This window comes from Triticum urartu, chromosome 1A (genome assembly GCF_056163025.1).
Source record: "Triticum urartu cultivar PI428250 chromosome 1A, HENAU_Tu73, whole genome shotgun sequence".
Classification (NCBI taxonomy): Eukaryota; Viridiplantae; Streptophyta; class Magnoliopsida; order Poales; family Poaceae; genus Triticum; species Triticum urartu.
Genome location: NC_141873.1, coordinates 146442939 through 146470904, shown reverse-complemented (window position 1 = coordinate 146470904; position 27966 = coordinate 146442939). Strand labels below are relative to the sequence as shown.

At 42.1% G+C, this 27966-nt stretch overlaps 2 protein-coding genes and 1 long non-coding RNA gene across 16 annotated transcripts; 1 reads left to right on the top strand and 2 right to left on the bottom strand.

Annotated features, from left to right (window-relative positions):
* The first annotated feature begins 301 nt into the window (after positions 1-301).
* LOC125554817 (uncharacterized) lies at positions 302-27966 on the top strand. 14 transcript variants are annotated; one of them, XM_087516131.1, is made up of 9 exons: positions 302-453; positions 547-802; positions 11188-12737; positions 14218-14489; positions 14722-16370; positions 25119-25208; positions 26288-26359; positions 27316-27399; positions 27502-27966. In XM_087516131.1, exons 3-4 carry the CDS (start codon positions 11514-11516, stop codon positions 14299-14301), a joined length of 1308 nt encoding a protein of 435 aa, XP_087372257.1. In that variant the 5' UTR covers positions 302-453; positions 547-802; positions 11188-11513; the 3' UTR covers positions 14302-14489; positions 14722-16370; positions 25119-25208; positions 26288-26359; positions 27316-27399; positions 27502-27966. The 14 variants fall into 14 exon arrangements, with proteins under 14 accessions (XP_087372257.1, XP_087372258.1, XP_087372277.1 ...); XM_087516132.1 differs by having other exon boundaries at positions 14712-15856; XM_087516151.1 differs by having other exon boundaries at positions 14712-16370; positions 27344-27399; positions 27532-27966.
* On the bottom strand, positions 4293-8052 carry LOC125554796 (uncharacterized). The gene is made up of 3 exons (XM_087538210.1): positions 6969-8052; positions 5409-5623; positions 4293-4898 (listed from the first exon to the last, which is right to left on the bottom strand). Exons 1-3 carry the CDS (start codon positions 8050-8052, stop codon positions 4293-4295), a joined length of 1905 nt encoding a protein of 634 aa, XP_087394336.1.
* Positions 20788-21612, bottom strand: LOC125554814 (uncharacterized). Its single transcript, XR_007304450.2, has 2 exons — positions 21319-21612; positions 20788-21225 (listed from the first exon to the last, which is right to left on the bottom strand). It is a non-coding gene; the product is annotated as an uncharacterized LOC125554814 (long non-coding RNA).

Here is a 27966-nt window from a genome sequence, read left to right as displayed (position 1 = left end):
AGTAATCATTTTGATGATCCAGATGGCAAAATTTAATTTTTTTGGATCCTATGATCCTTTGCTGAATGTTGTATATGTTTAGGCTATTTTAGAGTATTTTCTTTCATGTTTTATCTATGATTTTTTAGGATTCATATTTTATTTACGTGTGCCAGGATCGGTGCATTCCACGGAGAAGTAATAAAAAGAATCTGTACCCAATTTTGCATAGCCCATGCATGAAGCCTACAAAGGCCCAACATATATTTTAGGCTCATTGGCGCAAAAAATCTGATTCTAAAAAAACAATTTCTTTTCTGTGTCTAAAAGAACAATTTCTTTTCTAAGTAAAACATCCCGTAGCCCCAGGTCCCAGAGTCAAAAGAAAAAACACACTCTCCTCTGCTCCTGTACGATTCCCCACCCGGCTCCTCATCCACTTGCGCCATTTCCTCCGATTTGCCGCCGGCGAAGGTATATGTCGCCGCTACCCATCAGGAAACTAATCCCCATGTTATCACACATCTACATGTCGCTTATTTTTTGTCCGAATTTTGTTACCTTGAGGTGGTGGCGCTGGCGCATGTGGCTGGGTGAGTACGTGGATCTCGGCGAGGTCGTCGAGTCTGGCGACGCGGCCATGGATATGGCCAAGGAGAGCGTGGGCTACACTGCTCAAAAATTTATTGGTCGGAGGCTTTGGATGATGGTGGCACAGAGGTAGTGAGGGATCTCACGGAGTAGGGAACAGTAGCAAGACGTGAGCAGCTTCTGCTGGCGGATGTTAGTTGTTGCCCTCCTGCTATGCGACCTGCTACCAAACGTAGGTGTTACTGCAACCATACAAGTTTTTGTGTAGGGGAATGATCTAGAAATCTGAATAAGTTTTTATCATTCCATTGCTAAACAATACTCATACCACAACTTTCTGTGTGGAGAAGTGCTCGTATACTTGCCCTCTGAATTTTGCAATAGAGAACATAGTAAAGCAAACATATTAAATTATCTCGACCTAGCAAGTGATTCTTGCATCTAATTATTGTTTGACAGTAAAAGCATCAGCCTAATTATTGATTGTCGATGTCACAAACTCACAATTATTATTTTTTAGTTGCCAATTACATTATCTGTCAAACAATAAGAAAACTTTTCCCACCGTGACTCCCATTTTAGCACCCCTAAAGAGTTTAATCTGAAAAGTTAGTGCAATCACATGGAGGAGGTTTTCTGTTAGAAACATTAGTTAGAACTGTAAACATATCTGAGTGTTGTATATCTTTTTCTAGCTTTTATTGTGGCGTGTCCTTGGTAACACGAAATAATAGTCAGGAAAAACCTCCAGAGATCTTATGACCTCCTTTACCTGTGTACTATGTGCAAACCGGGCGATATTTGGTAGACTCCACAACCTTAAAATTGCTAAATGCATAAATAGATCGTTCTGAAGGTGTCCATGTAGATAGTAGCATGAAATATTTGACCCTGCGTAATCTATGAAATATCTTCAGTAATTGTTTTTTAAAAGAATAGAAATTTGCAATTACTTATATAAGCAATAACATGTTCATCCATCAAGATCATATCTAGGTTGATAAGCTCATCAGCTGGAGTATTGCCCGAATCCCATATTCCCATACTTTAAACTGAGTGTTCCAATTTTGTCACCTTGTCGCTATCGCTCATCTTCTTGTACGATATACTGTTTTGGCCTCAGGAATAGAAATATAGCTGTCAATTGATGAAATTACTATGAAGATTTTATCAAGAAAAATTGAGTTTACTAAATAATAATTACCAAATTTGGTGGATCAAATGAGAAGCTGTTGGGCATATCTTCGTCCAACATCGAGTTATTTCGTCCAAAGTCGAGTTGCTTGTCGCGTGTAGCAGTTGGATGTGGCTTCATTAGGTGTCGAGTCGCATGTCTGATTTCTTTGATTGTGTGTTCAAGTTGCACTTTTGGATGACTTCTATCTAGGTGCATGCTTGTGTCGCCGATATAAGGGTTGATTTGGCTAGTAAACTCAGCACGTGAGATGCGCTTGTCCTATTCGTGGTTATCTCATCCATGCTTTCCTTGCATGTTGGAATCCTATTTGTGTTTGCCTCTAATCTGGTGGTGTTAAAAAGTTTTTGTATTCTTGTGTCAGCAACCGAGTCCAACAGATTTAATAGGGGAAGACGCGGTGCCAATTTTTACGTGTGTACTTGTGACATGTCTACATACTAAGACATGTGTACGTGATAATATTTGCTGCTGAGTATATTTGTATGTAACACCTGCATCTTATAATATAAGCTGTTAGTATCTAAACTTAACGATTGGGATAACTTTGCATATATCTGGGCTCAACCTGTATATCTCAATATTTGAGTTGTTTGTACGTGCCTAATATTTTAGTAACATTAGCCATGGATTTATATAAATCTGTACTGATTCTTGAACCAATCAGACAGTTTTTTTTGTTTCTTAAACATGCACCTACCTGCAAAAAAAATGCGACAATCCGGTAGCTTTAATTTATATAGACTATCTCGGGCTGTTGTTTCCTATATTTCCTGATGATGTGAGTAATCTATTTTGGTCGGACTCTTTCTTTTCAAGGGTGGTTACGCTATTCCTTCATTGTCACATAGCAATGCTACCTTATGTGGGATCATCTTGGACATGTTTTTCAGTGGGGAAAAGGCATATGAGCCGGATGAAAGACAAACATAAAATTCATGAGGAAAGATAGTCGAATTATTGAGTGCATTGTAGTTTGTTGATAAAATACCTTGGCATGTGAGGTCAGAAGACAAAACTAAAGTAATATATAGACTTCTATACCAATTTTCATATTTCTTGTCTTCGATCCTCTCCCCATCCCTTGTTATGTATCTTTGCACCAATATGTGTTTGAGCAATTCCCCTCCAAGAATTAGATCTAAACATGGCTGGCTTCTATGTATACCAAATATTTTCTTGTTCCGCCCAAATTGATCGGCCACATTCTTAGTTGCCTTGACTTTCTTGGGTAAAGCAATATCTTTCCTACCTACAGATCTATCCACACACGCTCAACTTAATATGACCACTTATCATTGTATAGTGGTATTTGCGCTTAAGGATTTTCTCTCATTCACTTCTTACTCATGTTGATCGTGTCTTTACTATTTTGCAATATCTTGCCTACCAACCTATGCACCCACCCATGCTCATCTTAATTTGATTGGTTATCACTGTATATTTGTATTTCTGCTTAAGTATTTCTCATTCACTTCCTTCATATCTTATTCATTTTGATCGTGTCTTTATTTCTTTCGTATCAATTCTTTTTATATATTTTCAGTATATCAACACTGTTGAATCGGGAGATGGGTACCTTCAGACAGCAGCCTCGCTTCCTGTCTTGTTTCCTGCGTGAGTGTGTGTCTAAGATGTGGCGGCTCACACGGGAGAAGGGAAGAGGGGCTCCTCTTCTAGGTCAGCACCTCTCATGGGCTTGGGCCCAAGAGACAGATCTTGATGGGCTAGGGCCCATACCGGTTCAACACCCCCCCTCAAGATGGGTGGTAGATATCTATCATCCCCATCTTGTCACACGCCAAGTTACAGTCCTTTGTTCCCAGTCCCTTTGTCAAGCAATCTGCAAACTGCTGCCCAGAGCTGACATGAGTAAGGCTGATGATCCCAGCATCTAGTTTCTCTTTAATGAAGAAGCGATCAATTTCCACATGCTTCGTCCTATCATGTTGAACTGGGTTATTAGCAATGGCTATAGCTGACTGGTTGTCACACCACACTCTTAAGGGTCCCTTCCTCAAAAGTTTCAACTCGCATAGTAGGTGCTTCACCCAGAGCATATCACACAACCCTTGAGATAATGCTCTATATTCAGCTTCTGCTGTTGATCTAGACACAATAGTCTGTTTCTTGCTTCTCCATGACACCAAATTTCCTCCCACAAACACACAGTAGCCTGAAGTTGATCGTCTATCATCTTGACAGCTAGCCCAATCAGAGTCACTATAGCCATCCACCTCAAGATGTCCACTCTTCGCAAACCACAACCCTTTACCCGGAGTCCCCTTCAAGTATCTCAGGATTCTGTGAACAATATTAAGATGCCCACTCCTTGGTTCATGCATGTATCTGCTCACCACCCCCACGGCATACGTAATGTCAGGCCTGGTATGACACAAGTACAATAACCTTCCAACCAGCTTCTGATAATCTTCCTTATTCACTAGCTCACCTGATTGTGCTGTTATTTGATGATTTTGTTCAATCGGAGTAGGGGCTGCACGACATCCCATCATGCCCATGTCACTCAAAAGATCCAAGGTGTATTTTCTTGGCACAAAGATATTCCCTTCTCTGTCCGAGCCACTTCTATGCCAAGGAAGTACTTTAGATTTCCCAAGTCTTTTACCTCAAACTCCTTGCTCAGACACCCCTTCACTCTCTTTATTTCCTCCTCATCATCTCCGGTGATGATGATATCATCAACATACACTGCAACAATGGTGATCTTCTTATCAATGTGTCTATAAAACACCGTGTGATCACCATTACATTGGCCATACCCCATATTCCAAACAGCTCGTCTGAACCTATCAAACCATGCCCTCGGCGATTGCTTCAGACCATACAAGGATTTCTTCAGCCTGCATACCTTCCCCGTAGTCTGTTCTGTGCCAAAACCAGGCGGTATCTCCATGTATACCTCTTCTTTCAAGTCACCATGTAAGAAGGCATTCTTGACATCTAACTGGTGCAATTTCCACCCAAAGTTTGCAGCACACGAGACCAATACCCGTACTGTGTTCATCTTTGCAACTGGAGCAAATGTCTCATCATAGTCAATTCCATAAGTTTGACTATATCCTCTGGCGACCAATCTAGCCTTATACCGTTCCACCTTGCCCTCAGGATTCTGCTTCACAGTAAAAATCCACTTGCAACTCACTGCTTTCTTTCCTGCCGGCAATGTGGTTAGCACCCATGTCTTGTTTTTTTTCAATGCTTCTAACTCCTCTATCATCGATTCACGTCACTTCGGATCTTGCTTTGCAGCCTTCCAATCCTTAGGGATAGACACAGTTTGCAGAGAGGCAACAAACGCCTTATATGAAGGTGACAAAGCCTTGTAAGACACAAAATTGCCAATATCAAGGTCATCACAAGCATCATCCTTTGGCAGAGCCTTCCTTGCTACCTCACCCTTCCCTGCGGCTTCACGTGTAGGTTTTCGCAACGCAATGGGCAGCTCCACTGTGTCAGATGAGCTTGCCTCACTGCCTTGCTACTCCCCCTGCACTCTTGCCTCCCTGCCTTGCTGCTCCCCCTGCACTCTTGCCTCCCTGCCTTGCTGCTCCCCCTGCACTTGTGGTTGCCGTCGAGAGTACACCAGGGTATTCGTCTGCCATCGATCCCGAACAGGAACCTGGAGAGCACCAATCTTAAGTGTATCGACAGTTGGCTCGACATGAGCCTGCACATCATCATCAGTGATGGTACTAACCGGAATTGTACCCACTATTGGTTGAACTTGAGCCTGCACATCATTATCAGCGTTAATGTCCACAGAATCCCCGTGAGTATGAGACACATCCTTCTCCCCCTCTTGACCATCATGCACAGGGTGTAGGTGGTCAAGCTCTGCAAACAGCAGACTGAGATCAGTCGGCTCACCATAGAATGGCTCAGACTCCCTGAACGTAACGTCCATACTTACAAACCTACGTTTTTCAGAGGGACACCAACATTTATACCCCTGCTGACTAGACGAGTATCCCAAAAAGACACACTTCACTGCCCGAGGATCAAGCTTGCCAACAGATGGTCGGTGATCACGAACAAAGCAGGTACTGCCAAACAACTTTGGCGGAACAACAAACTTATTATCTCCAACAAGCAACTCAGACGGAGATTTCATGCCAAGTATCCTGGAAGGTGTCCGGTTGATCAAGTATGTGGCTGTCATAACTGCATCATCCCACAAGAACTTAGGCACATTCATGGTAAACATCAATGACCGAGCAACCTCAAGAACATGACGATTCTTTCGTTCGGCCACTCCATTCTGAGGGGGGGGGGGTGTCCGGACATGAAGTTTGATGAAGAATCCCATGGTCAGCCATGAAAGCCCCAAAAATGTTGTTCACATACTCCGTTCCATTGTCCGTCCTGAGCACCTTGACCTGTACCTGAAACTGGTTCTTTACAAGAGCATGGAAGTTCTGAAAACAGCTAAACACCTCATCCTTGTGACGCATCAAGTAAATCCAAGTCATGCGAGAATAGCCGTCAATAAAGGTAGCAAAATACTTCTTCCCATTCATTGACACCACTGGGCTAGTCCATACATCCGAATGAATAAGCATAAAAGGAGATATGCTCCTGAGCCCCTTACTCACATATGAGGCCCATGTGTGTTTTGCATATTCACAAGCATCACATGTCAGCTTGCCTTTGCCTATTCCACACATAACATCCGGAAATATTCTACTCATCTTATCAAAAGATACATGCCCCATCCTACAGTGATGGATCATCGCCTGCTTCTCCTTATCCTCCATGGTCGCAGCACACACCAAGTCCGGCTGCACCTCCTAGTCCATGTACCAGAGCCCCCTACGCCTGGTGCCAGTCCCAACCGTCTGGCTCGTCTGTCGCACCTGAATCAAGCAACCAAACTTGTCAAGGATCACATGACAGTCCATTTGATCAATGAGTGCACTGAAAGAGACCAAATTGACAGGAAAGGCTGGCACATGTAAAACTGACGATAGGGAAATGGTCGGAGTACACTTGACTGTACCAACCCCTATGACTGGTTGTTTTGTGCCATCAGCCGTTTGTATAGTGCCCGTGTGAGAGGGAGGATGCTTAGTGTAAGACTCGAACACACAGGAGTTACTAGCAACATGCTTAGATGCTCCAGAGTCAAGAACCCACTCTGGAGCACTCTCATTAGTAGCAAGAGATGCTCTTTCCGGATTACCTTCATCAGTGGAGGCCCAGTGAGCAAAGTCTCCATAGACAACATCATCTACATCTTTGCCTTTGGACGTCCCAGTGTCTCCTGCAACGGCCATGTGAGCCCTCTGACCCCCTGAGTGTCCTGAGTAGCCACCTCTGCCTCTAGAAGCCTGGCCCCATGAGATCTCTGAGTATCCACCTCTGCCTCTAGCACTTCTACCTCTGCCTGTTCCCCCTCTGTTATATCCCCTGCCTCTGCCACGAGTTGGACATTCTCTCTTCGAGTGACCTACCTCCCCACATATATGACATTTGGTGGGATCGCCCCACTCCATGCGCTCAGTGACTGCAAATGTCGAAGCTGGCACAACCTTCACGTCTGCATGCTCAAGGGATAGGCGCACCTCCTCTTGAGTCATCGCTGCAATAGCCTCGGGAATGGTAGGCAGACTAGGTTGGTGCAACAAGGAAGCCTTCCTGCCATCAAAGCAACCTTTGAGGCCAGCCAAAAATTTCAGCACACGCCTGCGTGCCATCCACTTATGCCCTGACTCGATTGAAGCCGCGTCATAGAGTTCCAGGGGATCACAGTTATCCTGGTCAGCCCACAGAGCCTGCAGTTCTGCCACGTATGTCATCACTGACATGCCATCATCTTGGCGCAGCAACCTAATCTTGTCCTCAATCTGAGCAATGAGCATGACATTGCCCTTGCCAGAGTATTGAGTGGACAGAATCTTCCATATCTCAGCAGGTGAGGATAGCCCCTCCACAAAGCGTCCAATGGAGGGCATCACAGAGTTCAACAACCACACCATAAGTACAGAGTGGATGACCTTCCACCTCTTGCCCTCTGCACTACGCTTGTCCCCTGGTTCTACAACGGTGCCCAACAAATATCCATCAAGCTCCTTCTGCTCCACAGCCCACAAAGCCCTCCTGGACCAGCTCAAATAATTTGTTGCCCCCTCTAGCTTCATGTCCAGGGGCGACATTTCAAGCTTTTGAGCCACTTCCTGTCGAGGAACGATGGCCCCAGAGTTGGACTCCGTGAGGATCTTAGCGAGCTTCTCCAAAGCCTCGGCAAGACCAGTTGGTTCAGCCATCGTTTGACAGGATAAGCAGCAACAGCAACACTCAGCCTCAGAGAGTCTTCTTTCCCAAGCACCACCACCACCACCACCACACCAAGCTCACAACAGCAAGTCCACAGAGAAAAAAAATCTCTGTAAAGCACACAAGCGGTCCAGCCCAGCCTCTTCCTGTTCCAGAACGAGCAGTCCAGCAGGCTGCACTTCTTTCTTCCTCTGCCGCAGCACCAAGAACCAGCCGCACAAGCACCAGCAGCTCAGCAAGCTTCCAGGAACAACACAAGGCAGCAGCAGCAGCTGCAGTTCCTCTTCTGTTCAGCAGCACCAACAGCAGCAGCTCCCCGCCGCAGCCTGACTCGCACACAGCCCAAATCCGCCGCTGCCTTCTTCCTCCTCCTCTTCTTGCCGCAGCCGCCTGCACAGCCCGCAGCAGCCCTCCTCGGCCGCCCCCTTTGCAGCTAGCCACCCCAGGGACGCGAAGCAGGACAAGAGGAAGCAGCACCTTCCCGGCCGCGTCGCAGCTCCTCGAGCCCAGCCGCGCCGCCGCCGCACGCACCACAGCAGACCCGCCGCCTCGCGCACGCACGCAGCCTCCTTTCTCGCCTGACCCCGCTGGGCCCCACCGCCGCCTCTCCGGCGAGGGACTACACCGTCACCGTCGTCGCCTGGCTCGATACCATGTTGAATCGGGAGATGGGTACCTTCAGACAGCAGCCTCGCTTCCTGTCTTGTTTCCTGCGTGAGTGTGTGTCTAAGATGTGGCGGCTCACACGGGAGAAGGGAAGAGGGGCTCCTCTTCTAGGTCAGCACCTCTCATGGGCTTGGGCCCAAGAGACAGATCTTGATGGGCTAGGGCCCATACCGGTTCAACAAACACAACTACTCATTACATAGTTTCTTTTCATGAAAATTGGTACAAATGCATATATATACACTACAAAGATATATCATCTTTCATCCGAGAGCTTTCTGGTTGATGTCAGCTGTATAATGAGCCGTGTGTGATCGTTGCGCTTCCGGTTGTTTTCTAACATGTGAGCTTTTTGATCAGTTTGTTGTGCTTAGTACTGGACACTGGAACATACTATCATATTTCGTATTATTAAATCTAAGCTGCTATAGTTGTGATCCACAAAAGTTGTTTTAGTCTATTTTTCACAAATGCTGTGGGTCAGAGCCCATAGCTTGTACATGGTGGCACACTGTTTCCTATATATTGTCACATCCGCTGTTTTAGATTTTGACATGATTTTGAACTATAGCTCTGGCAATTTTAATCGATATGTGTTTGTAAATAAAATTATAAATCCTATTGTAGTTTGAACAATCTATGGTGAACAAAATATTATTAGTTTTGCCCGACGGATCTAACTATTTATAGGAATGCTGTTAAATATGTGTGCTTCATTCAATCTTATTACAACCCTCTTAAATTACATGGCTTAATCGGCTTTTGTTGATTTATATTAATTCACTTTATTAAATTCATTTGTACTATGCTCTCATATAGTCAATTTTCATTTTTTGTAGTTTCTTAATCGATTTATAGGAATGCTGTTAAATATGTGTGCTTCATTCAATCTTATTACAACCCTCTTAAATTACATGGCTTAATCGCCTTTTGTTGACTTATATTAATTCACTTTATTAAATTCATTTGTACTATGCTCTCATATAGTCAATTTTCATTTTTTGTAGTTTCTTAATCGCCTTTTGTTGATTTATATTAATTCACTTTATTAAATTCATTTGTACTATGCTCTCATACAGTCAATTTTCAATTTTTTCTAGTTTCTCCCGTACACTCAAATGCCCAAGCAAACACATTGTTGGCTATTCCCAAATAGCCAGCCCATATCTACTGTATACTGTGGCCCAACACAACATGCAACTAATTCATTTTTCTTCTCCATCTGCCTTGTATCGTTGGTTACAGTCGGCTTGGTTTGTTTAGGAACACATCTTTTCGTATGATTTTTTTCATGTGGATTCTTTTTTTAGATGGACTTTTGGTGTGGATTCTGATTGGCTTCTTTTTACAGGAGGACTCTTATTGGATTGGTTCCTACTCCCTCCATTGCTAAATATAACTCATTTTAGAGATTCCAATGCAGAATACATACCGACAAAATGAGTGAATCTACATTCTAAAATATGTCCATATACATTCATATGTAGTTCGTATTGGAATCTTTAAAAAGACTTATATTTAGGAGCGGAGGGAGTAGATGCAACTTTCTTGTGAGGAATCGGATTGCCTTTTTACAGGAGGATTTCTTTTTTCTTGCGAGATTTTACAGGAGGATTTTGATTGGTTGTTGATATAGGAACCTGGATGTTGTATGGAATTTTCTTGTGTGGAATCGGATTGCCTTTTTCCAGGAGGGCTATTGATACAAGGACGTACATGTTATAGAAAAATGTGTTATACTTCAACGTAATGGATTGACGAAGAAAAACAAATGCTTGGAGCTTCTGCCTGCTTGGTCGTATGTGTTTACTTCAATACTGCTGGGGGAAAAAGTAGAAAAAATTGCATGTTTATAGATTTGCTGTTGGTAGCTGTGTGTGCTTTTAGGAAATCTTTGGCTACCTCGTCCGTGTGTTTTAGTCAAGCATGCTGGCTCCTGCTTTTTTTTTAGAAACTCCTACTTCTGTTTGGCAGGCGTGAGGGCTCCTGCTATTGGGCTTTTGCCTGACCTGGAATTTGAGGTTTCACGTTCAGTTGCAAAGAGAACCACGGAAGGGATTCTCTCCATCACGTGTGCATGCCAATTTCATTATCCGTTAATCAATCTGGTCGGTCTATCTTTTGGCAAGCGTGTGGGCTCCTGCTTCTTTCAATATCTCCGTTTAGACAGGACTATTTGTAACGTGACGTGTTATATTGCTTGTACATGAACGTGACGTGTTATATTGCTTGTACATGAACATGATATTTGTATGTAACGTTACATCTTTTAAATCTCAACCGTCAATGTCTAAAATTAACGATTGTGATAATTTAATATATGTGGATGAATATGGTGGCTTATTTGACTTCTATCTTAATTATATAATAGATACTAAAAACATTACTTTTGCTGTCTTTACTTTTGTTGTCGCTATCACTGTTATCATATTACTTTGCTATTAAACACTTTGCTGCAGATACTAAGTTTTCAGGTGTGGTTGAATTGACAAATCAGCTGCTAATACTTGAGAATATTCTTTGGCTCCCCTTGTGTCGAATCAATAAATTTGGGTTGAATACTCTACCCTCGAAAGCTGTTGCGATCCCTTATAGTTGTGGGTTATCAAGACTTTTTTCTGGCACCGTTACCGAGGAGGATAGCTTTATTCTTTGAGTCACTTGGGATTTATATCTGTTTATCACTATGAAGAACTTGAAAGATCCAAAAATCAAGATTTATCCCTCAGTTACAAGGGGAGGTAAGGAACTGCCATCTAGCTTTGCACTTGATTAACCTTTTGTTATGAGTAAGTTTGCGACACCTACACCTACTTCTGCTATTCGTTCTGATATGTCGCATGTTACTGATGATGCCATTTCTGCTATGCATGATACTTATAATGAAACTGCTTCTATGTCTGATATTACTATGCCCCTTAGTGAATTTCTTGATAAACAAATTGCTAGGGCTAGAGAAAGAGAGATTATTGAATCTGAATACGATGATGATAGTGATGATGAAAATATGCCTGTTATTCTTAAGGGTTATTCATTTGATCAAGATGCTTCTTTAGCTATTTTAGCTTGCAGAGATAGATATGAGCTTAAGAGGTTATTAATTAAATGGAACAAAGAATCACTTAGAGATAAAATGAAACCCGATCCTGCTTTTGCTACTTCACCTATATGTGTTCCTGATAAAGATTATGAATTCTCTGTTGATCCTGATATAATTACTTTGGTTGAATCTGATCCATTTTATGGCTATGAATCTGAAACTGTTGCGGCACATCTTACTAAGTTAAATGATATAGCTGCCCTGTTCATTAATAATGAGAGATCACGTTACCTGTATTTACTCAAAATATTTCTGTTTTTATTAAAGGGCGATGCTAAGATATGGTTTAATTCTCTTGATCCTGGTTGTGTGCGTAGTCCCCAGGATATGATTTATTACTTCTCTGCTAAATATTTTTCTGCTCATAAGAAACAAGCTGCTTTGAGGGAAATATACAACTTTGTGCAAATTAAAGAAGAGAGTCTCCCACAAGCTTGGGGGAGGCTTCTCAAGTTACTTAATGCTTTGCCTGATCATCCTCTTAAGAAACCTGAAATACTTGATATCTTTTATAATGGACTAACCGATGCTTCCAGAGATTACCTGGATAGTTGTGCTGGTTCTTTTTTCAGGGAAAGAACACCGGTTGAAGCTGAAATTCTATTGAATAATATGTTGACAAATGAAAATAATTGGGCACCTCCTGAGCCAGCTTCTGCTTCAATTACCGAGCCTATTCCTAAACCAACTCCGAAGAAGAGAGGTGTTCTATTTCTCAGTTCCGAAGATATGCAAGAGGCAAAGAAATCTATGAAAGAAAAATGTATTAAAGCTGAAGTCCTTAAGAATTTACCTCTTATTGAAGAAATACATGATCTTAATTCACCGCCCGTTGAAGAAACTTATGATCTCAATCATTTATTTACTGAAGAACCTCCTGATCCCGATGTCCTGACACAAGTAGTAAAGGTAAATTCTCTCTATAGATATGATAAAGCTGAAGTCCCTCCTACTAAAATTGGTAGTCAGTGCTTGGATGAGTTTGATAACTTTATATTTAAGCAAGATGACTTCAATGCTTATTTTGGTAGACAATTAAAAGAAAATGTTTATATGATTAGACGCTTGGGTGATTATATGGCTGATATTAAAGGTGAACTTAAACTTATTAGCAAACATGCTTCTATGGTTACCACCCAAGTAGAACAAGTACTTAAAGCTCAAAAAGAAATGCTTAATGAAATGAATAGTAAGAAAAATAATTATGCTGTTAGAGTGGCTACTAGAACTGATAGAATGACTCAGGAACCTTTGTATCCTGAAGGCCATCCTAAGAGAATCGAGCAAGATTCTCAAAGAAATAATATTGATGTTCCTAGTTCTTCTAAAAAGAAGAAGAAGAAAAATGATAGAACTTTGCAAACTTCTAGTGAACCTATTGCTGAACCACCTGATAATCAAAATAATATATCTATGTCTGATGCTGAAACACAATCTGGTAATGAACATGAACCTAGTAAAAATATTAATGATGATGCTCAACCTAGTAATGACAATGATGTAGAAACTGAACCTGCCGTTGATCTTGATAACCCACAATTAAAGAATCAACGTTATGATAAAAGAGACTTTGTTGCTAGGAAACATGGTAAAGAAAGAGAACCTTGGGTTCAGAAACCCATGCCTTTTCCTCCGAAACCATCCAAGAAAAAGGATGATGAGGATTTTGAGCGCTTTGCTGAAATGATTAGGCCTATCTTTTTGCGTATGCGATTAACTGATGTGCTCAAAACAAATCCTTATGCTAAATATATGAAAGATATCATTACTAATAAAAGAAAGATACCGGAAGCTGAGATTTCCACCATGCTTGCTAATTATACTTTTAAGGGTGGAATACCAAAGAAACTTGGAGATCCTGGAGTACCTACTATACCTTGCTCCATTAAAAGAAATTATATTAAAACTGCTTTATGTGATCTTGGAGCCGGTGTTAGTGTTATGCCTCTCTCTTTATATCATAGACTTGACTTGAATAAGTTGACACCTACTGAAATATCTTTGTAAATGGCTGATAAATCAACTGTTATACCTGTCGGTATTTGTGAGGATGTGCCTGTTGTGGTTGCAAACGTTAGTACTTTAACGAACTTTGTTATACTTGATATTCCCGAGGTAACTTAGTGTTATTCGAAATTTCTCCGGTTTCATGATTATCGGAATGAGTTTGTTAACAAGACTTGATCAACCTTGTTAGTGGATTCTTTTTGATGAGCATGAGATGGATGAAACTAGAAGCACAAACTTCTGTACCTTCTTTGTATTTTCTGCTATTAAATAAAGTAAAAACAGTATTTTTCTGTCTGTTTCCTGACTTATCCGTGCAATATAAAAATATCAAAAATAAAAGTCCTCATAATTCCATGCCAATTTAATATTAATTTTTCAGGAATATTTGAAAATTTACTGTGCAAAAATTACCGCGGGAGGAGCTGCCACCTGGTCACGAGGGTGGTGGGTGCCCCCCCTATAAGGCGCGCTCCCCTACCTCGTGGGCCCACGGTGGCCCTCCTCCACTTATCCCAGCACCCATCTTCTTCCTCTATCTCACACAAACCCGAAAAACCAACTCAAGCACGAGTTCCAGCCACTTTTGCTGTGATTTTCGATCTCCTTGCTCAAAGCACCTCTCGCAAAACTGCTTGGAGAGATTGTTCCTTGGTATGTGACTCCTCCATTGGTCCAATTAGTTTTCGTTCTAGTGCTTTATTCTTTGCAAATTTGTGTTGCATAGGTGACCATGTTCTTGAGCTTGCATGTCAAATTTATATGGTTCCAAGTAGTTATAATGCTTGATATAGGCTCTATGCACTTGTAGGAGTAGTTGCTATCAGTTTTATTGAGTTTGGTTTACTTTTATTTTGAAGTTACTAAAAATTTCAGGTTGTTTCAGAAAAATGATGAGGAGAATATTGAGGCGCTCATCAAGCCAAAGCTCAAAGGAAAAGGCACTTAAGCCTAAGTATAATTTGCCACGCACCGCGGAGATTCGGGCGTGTGAATGGCCTTCTGAAGATTTCTTGAGAGCAGCCGGTATCTATGAAGATTTTTATGAGTTGGCTCACAATGCAGGCCTCACCACTTTCCTCCACGACCAATGCGATCAGTATCTCTTACTCACAAATACCTTTGTGCAAAACTTTTATTTTCATCCTAGGAACTCACCACCTACGGTGAAATTTCATTTATATGATGAGCCTAAGGAGATGTCACTTTATGATTTCTGTCGGATTTGTTTAGTCCCTTTTGAGGGCAAGACAGAAGAACCACATCATGATGATGTGGCTGGGTTTATTGATAATATCACTATAGGAGAAACCAGGAAGGTTTCCGATGCACGAATCACTAGCATACATTTTCCTGTTTTGCGTTACTTTGCATTATTTGCTAGTCGTTGTTTAATTGGACGCGGAAATTCTGGAAATGTTAGTATCCCTGATTTAATTATTCTGCTCCAAGGTTTATATAGTGATAACACCTTTAGTTTGGGCGGTATTATTGCTAGACGGTTAAATATGAACTGTACTAAGGGTCCCATCTTTGGAGGCATTTATGCCACACTCCTAGCCGCACATTTTAACATACCTATTAGGTATGCTGAGAAGGAAGAAAAAGTGCTACCCCGTATTTATCTAGATCATAAAAGTATGGTGGCACATGATTTTATTGTTAAGAATAGGGCAGGGGATCTTAGATATCAACTGTTCTTTAATAAACATCATCCTGAGACTATTACCTTGCCTGCTCCTTCTTTGTTTGATTTGACTGCACGCACGTACCTTGTTTCATTGGCAGCTATTCACGCCTACCGGAACCCTGCACCAGCTGAGGATTCAGAACCGGAACCACAATTTGATCCTTCATGACAGTCTAGCTATCAGTGGGATCTGGAGATGATTGCCAGCCAGTGGCAATCGGAGCCTTCTTCTTCTTCATCACAGTACGACCCCAACAACTATTATTATGGATATCCGCCAGGCCAGCCGTGGCCATAGACCAACTTAGGCCAAAAGCCTAAGCTTGGGGGAGTACGTATTTCTCACCGACATTACATTTATGCTCACACACACTCATTGCTAGATGTCGGTGCTCATACTTTTTCACTGTAATATCCATGCTAGGTTATTTTCCTTTTTATGCTTTCTTCTTGTGTGTTTAATAAACCTTAAGAAAAACCAGAAAAATAGTAGTAGTTTATTTTTCTGCTGTAGTAGTAATAATTAAAGAGAAAATCCAAAAATATTTCCCGTTCTTCTTTTGCTTGTTGGCAGCTTTCCCGTGTAAATAGTTTTATTTCTTTTCTTTTCTTTGGGGGTCAGTAGGAGAAGACCATAATTAAATTGTTGAAGTGGCTCTTATATGCATTATTGTTGATTTAACCAAGAGCCCATATTGCCTTGTCTTCTCCTGTTTATTGAATGCTCGCAGATTCCAGCTTAGTCCAATGCACGTGCACTCTTATTATTATTCACACCGTTCGGTCGTGCAAGTGAAAGGCAATTATGATGATATATGATGGACTGACTGAGATGAGAAAAGCTGGTATGAACTCGACCTCTTTTGTTTTTGTAAATATGATGAGCCTGTCGTTTTTGATTCAGCTTATTATGAATAAACATGTTTGCAATGACAATTAGAGATCATAATTGCTTGTGCCATGTTTGATTAGCTATGAGTTATAATGATTTACCTTGTATGCCAACATGCTATTGAGATGATTATGATGTGGTATGATGGGGTGGTATCCTTTTTTGAATGATTTAAGTGACTTGACTTGGCACATGTTCACGCATGTAGTTGAAACAAAATCAACATAGCCTTCACGATATTTATGTTCATGGTGGATTTTATCCTACTCATGCTTGCATCCAATGTTTATTAATTTTAATGCATGTACATGGCTGTTGTCGCTCTCTAGTTGGTCGCTTCTCAGTCTTTTGCTAGCCTTCACTTGTACTAAGCGGGAAAACTGCTTGTGCATCCAATCTCTTAAACTCCAAAGTTATTACAGATGAGTCCACCATACCTTCCTATATGCGGTATCTACCTGCCGTTTCAAGTAAATTTGTATGTGCCAAACTCTAAACCTTCAAATAAACATTCTGTTTTGTATGCTCGAATAGCTCATGTATCAACAAAGGCTGTCCTTATCTTCCGTGTTAGGCGGGTTATTCTCAAGAGGAGTGGACTCCGCTCCTCACTCATGAGAAAATGGCTGGTCACCGGGATGCCCAGTCCCATGCTTTATGCAAACTAAATCAAAATTAATTGCAAACAAAACTCCCCCTGGGACCTGATGTATGTTGGAGGCACTCGTTGTTTCGAGCAAGCCATGGATTGATGCTTGTTGGTGGAGGGGGAGTATAAACTTTACCATTCTGTTTGGGAACCACCTATAATGTGTTTAGCATGGAAGATATCGCCATCTCTTAGTTGTTACGTTGACAATGAAAGTATACCGCTCAAAATACAATTTATCTCTATTGCAAAGCCAAGCTCTGGCACCTCTACAAATCCTTGCTTCCCTCTGCGAAGGGCCTATCTATTTACCTTTATATTGAGTCATCACCCTCTTATTAAAAAGCACTAGCTGGAGAGCACAGCCGTCATTTGCATTCATCACTGTTAATTTATATTGGGTATGACTATGATTGGATCTCTTTTACCATGGATTACAATGTCTAGTCAGTCCTTGATTTTTAAAGGTGCTCTGCATTTATGTTTTGCGGTCTCAGAAAGGGCTAGCGAGATACCATCTTATTATATCATATTATGATTGTTTTGAGAAAGTGTTGTCATTCGAGATTTATTATTATAACTTGCTAGTTGATTATGCTATTGATATGAGTAATTGTGAGACCTGAGAATTATTGCAAATATGGTTAGTTATAATTTATGCTGAAAACTTGAATGCTGGCTTGACATAGTTACAACAACAAGAGCAAACAGAGTTTGTAAAAGTTTTTCTTTCTTTTTTTCAGTTTGTCAACTGAACTGCTTGAGGACAAGCAAGGGTTTAAACTTGGAGGAGTTGATACGTCTCTGTCGTATCTACTTTTCCAAACACTTTTGCCCTTGTTTTGGACTCTATCTTGTATGATTTGAATGGAACTAACCCGGACTGACGTTGTTTTTAGCAGAATTAGCATGGTGTTGTTTTATGTGCAGAAAACAAATATTCTTGAAATGACCTGAAACTCCACGGGAGGTCTTAGAAAAAATAAAAAAAAATCCTCGCCAAATATGAAGACCAGGGGGCCCACACCCTTCTCACGAGGGTGGGGGGCGCGCCCCCCCTAGGGCGCGGCCCCCTACCTCGTGGGCTCCCTATTGACCCTCCGACGCCAACTCCAACTCTATATATTTGCTTTCGGAGAGAAAAAAATCAGAGAGAAGAAATCATCGCGTTTTACGATACGGAGCCGCCGCCAAGCCCTAAAACCTCTCGGGAGGGCTGATCTGGAGTCCGTTCGGGGCTCCGGAGAGGGGGATTCGTCGCCGTCGTCATCATCAACCATCCTCCATCACCAATTTCATGATGTTCACCGCTGTACCAATTTTCATGAAAAGAAACTATGTAATGAGTAGTTGTGTTGATATACTGAAAATATATAAAAAGAATTGATACGAAAGAAATAAAGACACGATCAAAATGAATAAGATATGAAGGAAGTGAATGAGAAATACTTAAGCAGAAATACAAATATACAGTGATAACCAATCAAATTAAGATGAGCATGGGTGGGTGCATAGGTTGGTAGGCAAGATATTGCAAAATAGTAAAGACACGATCAACATGTGTAAGAAGTGAATGAGAGAAAATCCTTAAGCGCAAATACCACTATACAATGATAAGTGGTCATATTAAATTGAGCGTGTGTGGATAGATCTGTAGGTAGGAAAGATATTGCTTTACCCAAGAAAGTCAAGGCAACTAAGAATGTGGCCGATCAATTTGGGCGGAACAAGAAAACATTTGGTATACATAGAAGCCAGCCATGTTTAGATCTAATTCTTGGAGGGGAATTGCTCCAACACATATTGGTGCAAAGATACATAACAAGGGATGGGGAGAGGATCGAAGACGAGAAATATGAAAATTGGTATAGAAGTCTATATATTACTTTAGTTTTGTCTTCTGACCTCACATGCCAAGGTATTTTATCAACAAACTACAATGCACTCAATAATTCGACTATCTTTCCTCATGAATTTTATGTTTGTCTTTCATCCGGCTCATATGCCTTTTCCCCACTGAAAAACATGTCCAAGATGATCCCACATAAGGTAGCATTGCTATGTGACAATGAAGGAATAGCGTAACCACCCTTGAAAAGAAAGAGTCCGACCAAAATAGATTACTCACATCATCAGGAAATATAGGAAACAACAGCCCGAGATAGTCTATATAAATTAAAGCTACCGGATTGTCGCATTTTTTTTGCAGGTAGGTGCATGTTTAAGAAACAAAAAAAAACTGTCTGATTGGTTCAAGAATCAGTACAGATTTATATAAATCCATGGCTAATGTTACTAAAATATTAGGCACGTACAAACAACTCAAATATTGAGATATACAGGTTGAGCCCAGATATATGCAAAGTTATCCCAATCGTTAAGTTTAGATACTAACAGCTTATATTATAAGATGCAGGTGTTACATACAAATATAGTCAGCAGCAAATATTATCACGTACACATGTCTTAGTATGTAGACATGTCACAAGTACACACGTAAAAATTGGCACCGCGTCTTCCCCTATTAAATCTGTTGGACTCGGTTGCTGACACAAGAATAAAAAAACTTTTTAACACCACCAGATTAGAGGCAAACACAAATAGGATTCCAACATGCAAGGAAAGCATGGATGAGACAACCACGAATAGGACAAGCGCATCTCACGTGCTGAGTTTACTTGCCAAATCAACCCTTATATCGGCGACACAAGCATGCACCTAGATAGAAGTCATCCAAAAGTGCAACTTGAACACACAATCAAAGAAATCAGACATGCGACTCGACGCCTAATGAAGCCACATCCAACTGCTACACGCGACAAGCAACTCGACTTTGGACGAAATAACTCAATGTTGGATGAAGACATGCCCAACAGCTTCTCATTCGATCCACCAAATTTGGTAATTATTATTTAGCAATTTTTCTTGATAAAATCTTCATAGTAATTTCATCAATTGACAGCTATATTTCTATTCCTGAGGCCAAAACAGTATATCGTACAAGAAGATGAGCGATAGCGACAAGGTGACAAAATTGGAACACTCAGTTTAAAGTATGGGAATATGGGATTCGGGCAATACTCCAGCTGATGAGCTTATCAACCTAGATATGATCTTGATGGATGAACATGTTTATTGCTTATATAAGTAATTGCAAATTTCTATTCTTTTAAAAAACAATTACTGAAGATATTTCATAGATTACGCAGGGTCAAATATTTCATGCTACTGCTCTCAAAAAAATATATATTTCATGCTACTATCTACATGGACCCCTTCAGAACGATCTATTTATGCATTTAGCAATTTTAAGGTTGTGGAGTCTACTAAATATCGCCCGGTTTGCACATAGTACACAGGTAAAGGAGGTCATAAGATCTCTGGAGGTTTTTCCTGACTATTATTTCGTGTTTGTTACCAAGGACACGCCACAATAAAAGCTAGAAAAAGATATACAACACTCAGATATGTTTACAGTTCTAACTAATGTTTCTAACAGAAAACCTCCTCCATGTGATTGCACTAACTTTTCAGATTAAACTCTTTAGGGGTGCTAAAATGGGAGTCACGGTGGGAAAAGTTTTCTTATTGTTTGACAGATAATGTAATTGGCAACTAAAAAATAATAATTGTGAGTTTGTGACATCGACAATCAATAATTAGGCTGATGCTTTTACTGTCAAACAATAATTAGATGCAAGAATCACTTGCTAGGTCGAGATAATTTAATATGTTTGCTTTACTATGTTCTCTATTGCAAAATTCAGAGGGCAAGTATACGAGCACTTCTCCACACAGAAAGTTGTGGTATGAGTATTGTTTAGCAATGGAATGATAAAAACTTATTCAGATTTCTAGATCATTCCCCTACACAAAAACTTGTATGGTTGCAGTAACACCTACGTTTGGTAGCAGGTCGCATAGCAGGAGGGCAACAACTAACATCCGCCAGCAGAAGCTGCTCACGTCTTGCTACTGTTCCCTACTCCGTGAGATCCCTCACTACCTCTGTGCCACCATCATCCAAAGCCTCCGACCAATAAATTTTTGAGCAGTGTAGCCCACGCTCTCCTTGGCCATATCCATGGCCGCGTCGCCAGACTCGACGACCTCGCCGAGATCCACGTACTCACCCAGCCACATGCGCCAGCGCCACCACCTCAAGGTAACAAAATTCGGACAAAAAATAAGCGACATGTAGATGTGTGATAACATGGGGATTAGTTTCCTGATGGGTAGCGGCGACATATACCTTCGCCGGCGGCAAATCGGAGGAAATGGCGCAAGTGGATGAGGAGCCGGGTGGGGAATCGTACAGGAGCAGAGGCGAGTTTGTTTTTTCTTTCCTAAATTCTTAAAAGCAAAGCTTTGCTGTTTAGACGTCCCGAGCACACACCCTTCGGCGCCGTTCGATCAAAATCGCGGCCTCCAGATACTAGGTGGCCGGGCCGACACAAACGAAGTCATTCTGCCCGTGCGGCTGTGCGTCTGTTCCCCACTCCTCTCAAACTCACCTTCTCCCTCTCCCTGTGCACACTTTCCTCCACGCCCGATGAGATCTGCTGCGCTCGCCTCCATTACCCTGGCCCTCGCACTCGCCGGCGTTCACCGAGCCAAATCCTGCGCCGGAGCCCCTCCTTCCTCAACCTTCTTCTCCACCGATGTGCCCCCATACCCCGACCGGCAACGAAGCACCCCGCATGAGCGGACGCATTCCCCTGCCCCAGACCGGCGGCGAAGCGACCCCGCGCTCTGCTTCTCCCTCCCCGGCGTCGTCCTACACCCCGCCGCGTCGATCCCTCGCCGGATTGATGCATCCCGTGGCTGGGACCTTTGCTTCCTGTTTGACGCGGTCCCTTCTCATCCAACAACAACAACAAAAGGAGGAAGCGGCTGCTCCGGCCGCCCCCTGCAGATTCCAACCAACGACGACGCCTTCTGCTCACGCGCCCCTTGGAGATCCCCTACAGTTCAATTCCCTGGCTGCACAGTATAGGGAGGATTCTCTTGAAGCATTGCCTCAAATTCTTCCTCCACAACCATGCCTGCAAGGGTCATGTGGACGGCGACGAGAAGCACTGAGCAATGGATGCGATGCACTACCTCACTGTAGATTTCCCTCCCGCTCTTCGTCCACAGGGTGAGCCGTTCTGAACCAATTTTTGGATTTACCAAAGTGCGTGTTGAGTTACACAGAGATGTGGTGCCTTGCTAGATTTTGCAGTATGAGTAGTTCATGAGTAATTGCCAGATCCTTTCCCACAGAACATGCCTTTTTTTGTCGTACAAAACTTGCCTAACTATTTATATGTAGTTGCCTCAAATGTTAGTCAATTTTTCCATCTCATTGAGGTGCTATATATCTGAAATAGCAAGTAACATACTGAAATGTTGTCTGCTTGGATGGTTAAACATTTCTATTGATCATGGTATCCATATCAGCCTAATGATTTGCTTGCCTAATGATTTTGTTAGTTGGTTGCATGATATGCAGTGGCGAAGCTACACACGCTTCATTGGGCGGGCCAAAACCAACTAGCTTAAGAAATATGTCCGAAATTTTGCTCCCAGAGCCCCAGTTCAGCACCACACTCTACACCGTAATCTCATTTGGCAGGGCGGGCCATGGCATGGTTTTGCGCAGCCGTAGCTCCGCCACTGATGAAATGTCTGTCCGCCTAGTTAAACATTACTATTGAATATGGTGTCCATATCAGCTAGACTGAAACTTGTACAGGAACACATTAGTTCAATAATAAAAAAGGCCTACTTGGATGGTTTATACATTTACAAGTCCGTCGGTTCTAAACTTCTAATACTATAAGATATGTGTAGAAGTATAAGCACATTAGTGCGTGTTGAATAATGCCGCCAGAATCAAATTGATTTTTACAAAGGATTAGCACCATATTATTATTGTTATGCTATTTTTAGTACACATTAAAGTAAACTCTCTTAGGGGAAAGCAACACTGCATCTGAATGAAAGATTCTCTGTCTTCCAGTGGTCGTTGATGCCACACACAAGATGTAGTTAACAACAGGAGATTGTTTTGATGTGTGCACTGACAGTTCCATCTGTTTGAACAATTCACTAGCTCTCCTTCCTTAGTTGGAGCTGAACCAGTTCCCTGTTGGCACTTTTGTTAGCCATTAGTACATCACTAAGCAAGGAAAAGTAAGAAGTTGTGGACTGTACTTCAGACCGAGAAAGTCAAGACAAAAAAACATGTTTTCTTCTAGTCAATCTATAACCTTTCTGGACACTGAGTTCTAACCAAACACCCTTTTTGGACACTGAGTTCTAGCCAAACACCATGCTTCCTTCTAGTCAATGATTTCTACACTAAATTGCCTAATAATGTCAGAAAGTTGCCTACAATATTTATTTTGGCATATGATTTATGACAACCAGCAAGCGGAAGGGAGGAGAGAGATGCAGGAGTACCGGTGACCAGCAAGCGAAGGAAGAGGAAGAGCCAAGGGGGCAGCGCTATTTGTACATTGCGGCCACCTAGTGGGGTAGAGCTAGATCCGGGGAAGCGTTGTCTCGAGTGGTCGAAGAACTGGGCTACAAATCACCCTAAGTATCCCAAAATCGACACCCCTAAGCATGTGTTTTTCTACTCACATATATAATTCTGTGTGATAGAGGCGGAATAGGGAGATTGAAGAGGGGTGTGTGTGTGTGTGTGTGGGGGGGGGGGGGGGGGTCCCATCTTCATGGGAAAATCGATATTTTTGAGCGCGGGTGCGAGACTTGGGATGCGGGAGCTGGAATCGTCGATGACTCGAGCCGAGATTGTCCAAAACTTGCCTAACACATGTGAGTCAGTTGCCCAAAAGATCCACTCCCAAGATGTGGGGGATGGAATCGTCCATGACTCGAGCCGAGAGTGTCCAAAACTTGCCCAACGCATGAGAGCTAGTTGCTAGAGATGCCGGCATGAGTTGCCCAAAAGATCCGCTCCCGAGATGCGGGGGCCGAAATCGTCGATGACTTGAGCCGAGAGTGTCCAAAACTTGCCCAATGCATGATAGTTAGTTGATAGATATGCTGGCATGAGTTGCCCAAAGGATCCGCGCTCGAGATGCGGGGGATGAAATCGTCCATGACTCGAGCCGAGAGTGTCCAAAACTTGCCCAACGCACGATAGTTAGTTGCTAGAGATGCCGGCGTGAGTTGCCCAAAAGATCCGCTCCCGAGATGCGGGGTCGGAATCGTCGATGACTCGACCCGAGAGTGTCCAAAACTTGCCCAATGCATGCTAGTTAGTTGCTAGAGATGCTGGCATGAGTTTCCCAAGAGATCCGCTCCCGAGATGCGGGGGCTGGAATCATCGATGACTCGACCCGAGGGTGGCCGAAACTTTCCCAACGCGCGATAGTTAGTTGCTAAAGATGCCGGCGTGAGTTGCCCAAAAGATCCGCTCCCGAGATGCGGGGGTCGGAATCATCGATGACTCGAGTCGAGAGTGTCCAAAACATGCCATACGCATCATAGTTAGTTGCTATAGACGCCGACGTGAGTTGCCCCAAATATCCGCTCCCGAGATGTGGGGGCTTGAATCGCCGATGACTCGAGCCGAAAGAGTCCAAAACTTGCCCAACTCATGATAGTTAGTTGCTAGAGATGCTGGCATGAGTTGCCCAAAAGATCCGCTCCCGAGATGCAGGGGCTGGAATCGTCGATGACTCGACCCGAGGGTGTCCGAAACTTGGCCAATGTATGATAATTAGTTGCTAGAGATGCTAGCGTGAGTTGCCCAAAAGATCCGCCCCTGAGATGCTGGGTTTTATTTCGCCCAAAACTTGCCCAACACATGTTATGTAGTTGCGAAAAAGGCTGGCGTGAGTTGCCAGAGATATATATTTTTTTAGCAAAAAAGTGATTTTGTTTGCACAAATTTTTTATTTCCATAGAATAAGTTGTCTACATATAAAAATATATTTTCCTAAATCACCTAAGTTTACTCTAAAAAAATCAACTGAGTTTTGTAAATATGGTTTCGTAGATATTCTAGCCTAAACAAATTGTTTGTTTTGTTTGCAGGGCCTTACTAAATTTTAAAAGGATGTCAAAGCAACATTTTTGAGGTTTTGTGCACACGCCCAAGCAAGAAGCTTCAAGGTCCACTTCTAGGTACTCATAAAGCTATCCAACTTTTTTGTTTCAGCAAGAAAAGAGGAGTTGCCTCAAACACACAAGAGTTGCTTACTGCTAACACTGATTTTGCATGGGAGGAGGTCGATATGCATGGGATGAGAGGGAGGGGGGATGGGTTTTGATGGCAATAGCATCATCATCAGGTTTTTGACAACGGGCAATTTTTGGGAGGGCTCGAGCCGGAAGTTGCCTGGCAGAGGGGCATGAGTTGCATGCTCGATTGCTCGTGTATATGTAATTTGGGAAACTGATAAGCAGAGTACACGAGTTGGACTGCCTCGGGAAAGTGCCGAAAATTGCCCAACACAGAGTAGACTGTTGCTACATATGCTTGTGTGAGTTGCTGGAAGTAGTTTTTTTCTTCAGAAAATGATAGGCAGTCCATGCTTGGTTTTTTATACAAATGTGTCGCTAGGTTGAAATGAACTTTGATCATGTGTTTAAACTTGCCTAACCATTTTTGTGTACGTACTATTTGCCTCAAAATGATGCAGAACTTTGTCCTCAAAATGTAGTCTCTTGATAGTTCAGAAAACACACACATATCGAGGGCTAGGCAACTTCACACAGCTAGACCAAGCAATTGACACACACACACACAGAGAGATCAAGCAACTTAAAAACTATTGGGGTAGGAAGGTTTTTGGGTGTTAGAAATTTTACGCGTGTGTAAACAGAGAATTCATAAATCTTTTTGTCCAAACAATAGGCAAGTCATAGATAAACCCGTAGCAAGTCCCACATAGTTGTCAAGAAAGTCCTGCCTTTTGGTTGTCAAGCATCCAAAAACTTGCCTAGCCAGTTTGTCTTATTTTGTAGGTGCCTAAAAAATGATGCAAAATTTTCCATCTCCTTGTTTTCTCTTATATGTGGGGCTTGGTTCATCGTGCGTGTGTTTGAGATGCACCCAACACTATTATTAGCTATTTGTCTACGAGCACTTTTTTCGCTTCGTTATTTTGGTTGTTGGGGGGCGAGGAGCCCCGTAGCTATTTTTTTTGCTACGGAACCCCACACACCCTTTGTGTTTTCATTTCATTTTATATTTTTCTCAGGAGTCACCTACAAAAATCTCAAGCTATCAAAGAAATGCCCAAGAAAAGGAAACCATCACCAAGTACTCTCCGGTAATTTTCACATCCTGTTCCGGGGCTTAGTTCCGTACTATCTAGGGGGATCAACTGTTCTTGATTACCTGATTTTGCATTTGAAATTGCCTAAAAAAACTCAGAACTTGCCTACATTTTTTCGAGTGATTCTGTTAAAAATGAATATGAAGAGCCTAGTAGGTCTGTTAATGACACAATATATCACAAATTGCTTAATGGTATCACTAGGTTTGCTTAAACAAATCCATAAAAGTTGTTGCCTTTTTTTCAGGAAGAACCATTTTTGTACAAAAGCAAACTAAAAACGACGGGCTTTTGTTTTTGCTTTCTCCCACCCATTTCATTTTTGCTTAAAAAGCGCCCAGTGGTTGCTCACACTCCCCCCTCCACATCAAGTTCTAGCATGCAAAGCACATATAAGTTACTTACTAGCAACACTCATTTTTGCTTAAACAAACCTTAGAAGTTGTTGCTCTTTTTTGTTTTTTCAACACTCTTCTAGTACAAAAGGCAATGTAAGAAAAAAAACATCAAGGGGTTTCTCTGGTAAAACATCCAATAGTTGGACAAAGAAAACTGAAACAGTTTTCATGTCCTGACTTTACTTGCTTATTGTCAATGACTGATTTGCTTAAAAATCTGATATAGTTGCTCACACTTTGCCCCCCTACACATCAAGTTCTAGCACGCGCGAAACACACAAGAATTGCTTACTGCCAACACTGGTTTTGCTTAAACAAACCCTAGAACTTGGCTGCTCTTTTTTGTTTTTTCAACACATTTATAGTACAAAAAGCAACCTAAGAAAAGCATCAAGGGGTTTCTCTGAATGGACAACAGCCAGCAGGTGGATAAAGGAAAACGAAACACTTTTCATGTACTGGCACTTGCTTTTTGTCAATACTTTGATTTGCTTAAAAAACCGCTATAGTTGCTCACTAATTCCTTTTTACTGTTTCTTGCAACGGGTGCAGTACAAATCAATACTAGTTGCTCATGCAGATGGAAGAAACAAGGGAAAAACATTGGAAAAGGAGTTTGCAATCAGGATGAACAAGGTGAGGAAAAGTCAAACCTTCTATCTCTTTCCTCTTATACACCATGGTTCACTTTTCTATCTCTCCCTTTTGTGTTTAGATTCTTATAGATCTCTTTTTCAGTTCTCAAGCAATATGTGGCAGCCATTACAGGGACCTTCGGATGAGGGGCAAGGGAGGAGAGGGGGCGTGGGGAGAAGAAGCAAAAGGGCGTGGGAACGGCACGTCTAGAGCGCTCCCTCTCGTTGGGTGGACGAGGGACGCGAGAGACGGTGGATCCTCTCACTTTCCAAATCTGGACAAGGGAACCGAAACCTACCTAATATGGGAGGCTGCTAGGAGGCGCTAGCGGGCAGATGTTTGCCCGCTAGTCGCGTCCTTTTTCTTTTGATTCTGGGACCTGGGGCTACGGGATGTTTTACTTAGAAAAGAAATTGTTCTTTTAGACAAAGAAAAGAAATTGTTTTTTTTAGAATCAGATTTTTTGTGCCAATGAGCCTAAAATATATGTTGGGCCTTTGTAGGCTTCATGCATGGGCTATGCAAAATTGGGTACAAATTCTTTTTATTACTTCTCTGTGGAATGCA